The sequence below is a fragment of the Nanorana parkeri genome, unplaced genomic scaffold (genome assembly GCF_000935625.1).
Source record: "Nanorana parkeri isolate BGI_ZX_2015 unplaced genomic scaffold, ASM93562v1 scaffold1731, whole genome shotgun sequence".
Lineage (NCBI taxonomy): Eukaryota > Metazoa > Chordata > Amphibia > Anura > Dicroglossidae > Nanorana > Nanorana parkeri.
In genome coordinates, this window is record NW_017307999.1 from 6,050 (window position 1) to 13,065 (window position 7,016).

At 37.9% G+C, this 7,016-nt stretch overlaps 1 protein-coding gene across 1 annotated transcript in view; it reads left to right on the plus strand.

Annotated features, from left to right (window-relative positions):
• Window positions 1-7,016, plus strand: part of LOC108799462 (parathyroid hormone 2 receptor-like) — a 24,163-nt gene that overhangs the window by 4,697 nt on the left and 12,450 nt on the right. Inside the window, exon 3 of the mRNA XM_018571323.1 lies at window positions 6,113-6,251. Within this exon, the coding sequence (XP_018426825.1) occupies window positions 6,113-6,251 (139 nt within the window). The remainder of the gene's footprint in view (window positions 1-6,112; window positions 6,252-7,016) is intronic.

The following is a 7,016-nucleotide window of genomic DNA, read 5'->3' on the forward strand; positions in this document are numbered from 1 at the left end:
TGGGAGACGGGAGGCTGCGCTTGTTGGTGGATCCAGGAATCAGGTGAGTATTAGAAGAAGAAAAAAACGTTTTATTTTATGTTCTATTCTTAGTTCTATAATGGCATTGTAGTACTTTCAGGTAGAATACAACTTCATAACATATCAGCTAGGGAACTACAATTCCTAGCATGCCCTCATTGCCCCTGTACAACAACCAGATATTGCCATTCCCTAGGAGATATGTGTGTGTGTGGGGGGGTGTACAGGGACAATGATGGCATGCTTGAGTATCGGTAATTGATATCGGCGAGTACTTGGAAAAAAGTATCGGTACTCGTACTCGGCCTTAAAAAAGTGGTATCGGTGCATCCCTAGTTTAGGTACATCCCCCATTTCGAAGTAATTGGTAAACCTAGAGGAGATTGCACATTGATTGTACACTTGGTCTACAACCTTTGTGGTTGCATTATTCTGGGCATTGACATAATTATTCAGTCAGTGATTAGTGGATCATAGGTCCAACAGTTTCACATGATCAAAAAAACAAAGCAAGATTTGTCTTAGATTTGATCAAATTCCTAACTAGGTCTGGTACTGCAAATAATCAGAGTCAACCATTTTATCTACATGATTGTTAAATTGAACTGTTATGTCAAATATGCACAGTATCACATAACAGGATGTTTCAGAGCCATGCAAGGTCCCCTTCATCAGGCAAAACTGTGCTTATTCAAACCCAGTGATGGCTCATTTCTTATGCAAATCTTCCCTCCCACTTCAAGGCAATTTAGCACACTGCATTGTCTGTGCTTGTGTGCAGAGGAGGGAAGGGTGAAGTCAGATTCTGGTCTGCCACTGGAGCAGCCATGATACAAGAAAGTAGTGAAAAGCTGGTGAGAGGGAGAGAGCTGAAATGCCACTTACCCATACTGTGCACTTACACTATCTACACTGTGCACCCACACAGACACCCAGGTACTGGAGGTCCTATGAGGAGAGTGGCAAAGAGAAGTTAGACATTTTAGGATGGAGGCGGGGGCATCTATTTCTCCACTTTTTACATCTTTGAGGTATATTTTCTCCCACTGACCATCAGTAAGGGGAGCAACATTACTGGCCACTGCACTATGCACAGTGCTGTATCTTATATAGTCCTAAACCCTGCCCTGCATTTACGATGTTGCACATTATACTCCTGACCTTTGCAGTGCATTCATTTTGTTACACCTTATACTCCTGACATCAGCACAATATACACTATGTTGTATGTTATATTCCTGTTAGCTTTTTTTTTTTTTACATCTGGATGTAACAGAGAAGAAGGATAGTGGGGTTTTGTGTGAGTCACCCTATTGGAAATATTACAATGCCAATGTAATACAATTTACAACATTTTATTAGTACATGTCTTAAAAATAAATCAAAACCACAGTGTCCTTGTGACTGACAAGATAGTACCACATATGTCAGCACCTGAAAGAAGTGACCACATTATAAATGCTAAATATATATAAAGTCCATACCAATGGAAAACATATGAGCTTTGATGAACTGATGTCTAGTGCTGACCAATGGTTTTGTCTCGACGCATTTAACCTATAGTGACTTCCTCAGGAAAGTGAGTTAATGCCTGACACCTGAAAGCCAGTGCCCATCACCCCCTCTCCACTACACAAGGGGGGATCGGGAACACAAGAGGGGCCAAGCTGAGCAGGTAGTGTCCCATCCTGTGGTCCCGACCCCCCCCCTTGTGTAATGGAGAGGGGGTGATGGGCATTTGGATCGAGGTGTCCCTCTGTGTCAGTGGCGTAGCCTTTTTTATCTTCAGGGATTAAGTCCCTCTCCTAAGGAAGCCACTATAGGTGAAATGTGTCGAGACAAAACCATTTGCCAGCACCCAAAGATCTTGGTTCATCAAGGTTCATATATGTTTTCCATTGCTGTGGACTTTATACAGTATATATTCAGCTGTTATAATATGGTTTCTTCTTTGAGGTGCTGACATATGGGTGACTATTTTGCCAGTCACAAGGACACTGTGGTTTTGATTTAATTTATTTAGAAACTATTTTAAGAGATATTCAAATAAAATGTTGTAAATGTTATCCTTACTTTGGCATTGTAATATTTCCAATAAGGGCAACTCACACAAAACCCCATTATCTTTCTTTTCTGTTATATCCATATCGTGCATTTTTGTGGGGATGATGAGCCCTTATACCTGATTATTGGCCCTCCTAGGAAGTGTCCATATATGGGCGGGGAGTTATCTATTACCTGCATTTTTTTTACATCTGCATCCCATTAGGGGAGATTTACCTTAACTTCCTGAGAGGAAAATACTCCAAAGTGAAGGAAATTCCTGGTGGTCAGCAGGGTCACCAATACTAGTGCCCCCATGTCCCATTTATTGCTGTTCTGGTGACCACTGAAAATTTCACACACAGCAAAAAAAACTTGACAGGTGTTCTATCCCTCTCTACTCTCCAAAAGTATGAAAGGAAGTTTTGGCTTCAATTGCACTTTATCACTTTAACCCCTTCGTGACGGGAGACGTACACTGTACGTCCAGCCACAAAGGGACCAAATGACTTGTCACGTACACTGTACGTGACGAGTTATTTGCTGCTTTAGAGGGCTGTTAACCGCTGAGAATCAGCTTTTAACATTCATTAATGGATGCCCTTACTACAGAGGCATTCATTAATGAAAGGGTTAACCTTTTTCAGACACCCGATACCTTAATATCGGGTGTCTGAGAGTCAAAGCAAAGCGGACACACATGCCGGCTTTTGCCGGCATTCTGACAGCTCGTATAGATCGAGAGAGATATCTCTCTCAAGCTATACTGGCTTTTTTTTCTTTTTTTCTTTCATGAATAGATACATAATGTGTCTATTCCTATAATGTATCTATTCCTGGAAGAAGAATGTTTCAGTTTGCTGATCGTTGTTGCAACAATCAGAAAACCTTTAGTGACAGCTGAATCCTGAACTGCTGCAGGATCAGTGTCACTAACTTATTATCGGCTGTTCTGAAGTTTGAAGCAGCCTGATAATAACCAAAAATGTATTAATTTATCAAGCAGTAATAGTGAGATTAATTCACAATGACTGCTTGATATAATTAAATAAATAAAATAAAATTTTTAAGTTTAAAAAAAAGTGAAAAGTGTAAAAAAAAACAAAAAATTGTGAAAAGTGTAAAAAAAATAAATGTGTAAAAAATAAAATAAAATAAGGGACAAATAAATGAATGTACTTATTGCATTTTTTTTTAGCTGTGCTGGTTTTGTAAAAAAATACTACAAATCAAAATGGGAAAAAAGTGTTTTTTTTTACGTTTTTGTCCTCTTTTTTTATATTTTATTTGTCCTAAGTGAGGCGTTAGACACACATATGTGATATAAATATGTAGCCCTATCTGTCCTCTAAAAAACAATATATAATATGTGTGGGTGCACTTTGTAAGAAAGTATATTACTGACGTGGAAGAATCACACAGCAAAAATGTCAAAAGTGTGTCAGTCATTTACGAACAGAAACTAAAAACAAGCTCAGTCATGAAGGGGTTAATTGAAAATCGCACAGACTGAATAGAACTACTTATTATAAATATGAATACATCCAGATATCGGAAAGTTTGCTAGACAGTCATCACACATGACTGAGAGTCAATAAATACTTTTCATGAAAAAAATAAAACATATTTTTACATTGACATGATTTAGGGGTACACGTATTTATACATTTATTTATTATCATAATGGGTGGGTGGGGTATGTTCAAATATATATACATACTAATAATATAGTATGTTACAGAATTAGTAGTGCTATTTTGTAAAGTTCTTCGACAAACCCTACCAATTTGCCCTATGTTATTCTGCATGAAAAGGATAAGTAATAGGCCAAGGTATCTTGGCCGTGTTTGTGGGAGGAGTTGCGGCGGCTCTCCTCCCCTTAAGAAGGGTGACAGGGAGCTCCTAGGCACGTCACGGCGAGGTCGCGCTTGACCCTCCCGCCCTTCCCCAGGTTCTATCATTTCACTAGAGCGTGCCCCCTTATTTGGCATGCTGACCATAAAATCATGGCACACATCAGGTTGGTATCAGTAGGGGTCATGAAGACTTCGGAAGCCTAAGTAACTCTGACCACAACCACCATAGAAACATGTACTGTAGTTCCCTGAAATAATAAGCTTGTAAAATATTTCCTTTTCAAATAAAATATTACAACTATGAATGCATTGTATGTGTAAATTAACTTACATTAATCCATGCTGAGGAAATGTTATTAATGGAAGCGTATTGGATAAGCCTGGTTTACTGACTGATTAGAGGCATTACATTAATTTCAGAAAATAAAAATACATTCACAGTGGGAAAAAGAATGTATGATTGAAACTATGTTAATGTCCTACTATATATAACAGATAATCTGTTTATTAATTGTTTTTCCCTGTCCAGCAAAAATTTGTATTTTCCTGCACAGTGGTATACTTTAGTGTTTATTGTCAGAAGCACCAGTGAATCTTCAGGCAGAACTTGGGGATCATCTCATTAGTATTTATTAACTTGTTTACAAGCCATTGCTAATAGGAAATCATAGCTGGCAATGCAACTCAGTCTTTGGAGGAAATGAATAGCGCTTTTAGGAGATCAATGACAAAAGTCCCAAGAGGATACTCTGCTTGAATTGATTTCCAGGAAATAACCTGCTCAATTCTGCCAGTTATTTCATGTAGGTTGCTGGAGAGAGAATGTCGAAGTCTTATATCACAACTGCGATGGCTTCTTTTTAACTATTTCAGCAAAACTGTACTTAAAGAGATTTATTCACTGACAGAGTAGAGTAGTAGAGCTCACTTAGCAAAAGGAATTTTCTCTTAGCTTAGTAAATAAAGTGAAGATCACATTTATCACCCATTCATGTGCAAGATAAAACCCTATTTTTTTGTGCAAAGAGCATAAAGTGCAATGATAAGTCTTTGTGTAAAAATCCACTGTTCATTCTTGTGGATTGAACTTGTGCAATCCTCTTTCCACATACTGTATTTATCAAACACTGTGTTCTTCCATTATGAAATAAAAGACCCGTGCTTCCAAAAAAACTCCACTGTGTTAAAGCGACAGATATACACACTCACACTCACTTTACACAAATATTCAATATCATTGCACTTTATGCTGATTGCACAAATGGACACATCACTATTTATTGCATTTTATAGGTTGATATACAGCACCTTTTAGAGTTTATTGGTGCATAGCATATTTAATCACTATTTATATTGGTTTGTAATATGCATTATGGTTTTCTATTTATGTTTAGTTAGTAATTAATAGCGCTGTGCAATATATTTACATTGTTTGTAGTAGTACACCAGTCACTACTTATGCACAACTGCTTAGACAGACACAGGAGTGTAAAAACAACCGTAGCACGGAGGTTTCTTTATAATTAATTTGACGCTATGTTCACAGCAGAAAGTAAACATGGTAAAGTTGTGTTTGCTTAGAATGCACCATTCTATTGGCCTCACCTTATTTATCAAGCTTTGTGAACATTCTTTTTGCTAAATGAACAGTCTCTCCTCGAAAAGTAAATCAATCCTATTGTGAATGCATAAATATATTTACCCTCATGATGTTGTCATATGCCAAAAATGTAACAATAAATGTTTAATCTTTTCATTACCTGCTAGCTGTATTAGTGGACAGACATGCATATGTATTTTTTTTAACTTGTTGGCATCTTTAAAGTTCCTGTTGTAAACACATTGTCCTGAGGACAACTATTTCAGAGGGTGAATTTTTTGTTTGCTATAATATAATATATGCTAATAGTGGGGTCAAAGAATGGAGTGCATGGACTGCAGTGTAAAGCTATCCGTGGATTACATTAAATCATCTGCATCAGCCTGACAGTGGACTAAGTAAATATGGTTACAGCAGAGGCCATACAAGAGTCAAAACCTTAATTTAGCTGGTTGGAAAGGATCAGAGATCCTCGTGTATGTGTAATATTATGAGTTGTCCTTATATACCAAATGTTCATTTATATACACTTACATTCATTGATTACAATATTGTTCCTGTTTGCATATTTTGCTGTTTTTTATGTTTACAGAAAGTTAGCAAAGTCTACACTTGTACTTGTCCTGGTATTTGGTGTCCACTACATTGTGTTTGTGTGCTTACCCCACACATTTACTGGTTTAGCCTGGGAGATTCGGATGCACTTTGAACTGTTCTTCAACTCATTTCAGGTATGTAAAGTAGTGCATTGTTAATCATAATAACAAATATAAGCCCACTTTATGGTATATCCACTTCTATTATTTGTGCTGCAAATACCATTTTAAAGGTACACTTCAGTCAGCAGGGGTGTCCCTACACTTTTTGCTGCCTGATGCTGGGGGGGCAGAGGGGGTGGAGGGGGCATGGTGCGAGTGCATGTTACCAGGGAAGGGGTGCTGGCGCTGCACATTACCAGTTGGGGAGATTGTGGCATGCTGGCAGTGCACATTCCTGTGGGGGCAGGCAGGGCTGGATTTGCTCTCTCTGCTGCCCCACGGCCGGATTCCTCAATGTGCCCCTCTCCCTGCCAACCCCCTCATGTAGAATGGCAACCTGATGGCAGGGATGGCAGAGTTTTCATTTTTTTTCTTTATTATTGTTTAAAAACATTTTTTCCTTTATCATTTTGCGTACTATTTTTTATTATTTTTTAACTTGTATACTTTTGCATTTATCTTATCTTTTTTCTTTTAATATTTTTTACTTTTTAGCACTATTTATTTATTTTTGAAATTATTTTTTACTATTTTTTTTTATTTTTTATTTATTTTATATTTTACTTAACTTTATTGCACTCACACAGGAGCTAACAAGCCTCTGTGTGTTCGCTTTATGGAACCTGTCACCTCCAATACAGATGTTCTAGCACAGTACTGTACTGGAACTCCTGTGACAGCTGAGAGGGGAAGGGTGGGAGTGCAGCTCTCCCCTCTCACTGTTTACACAGAGCAGAA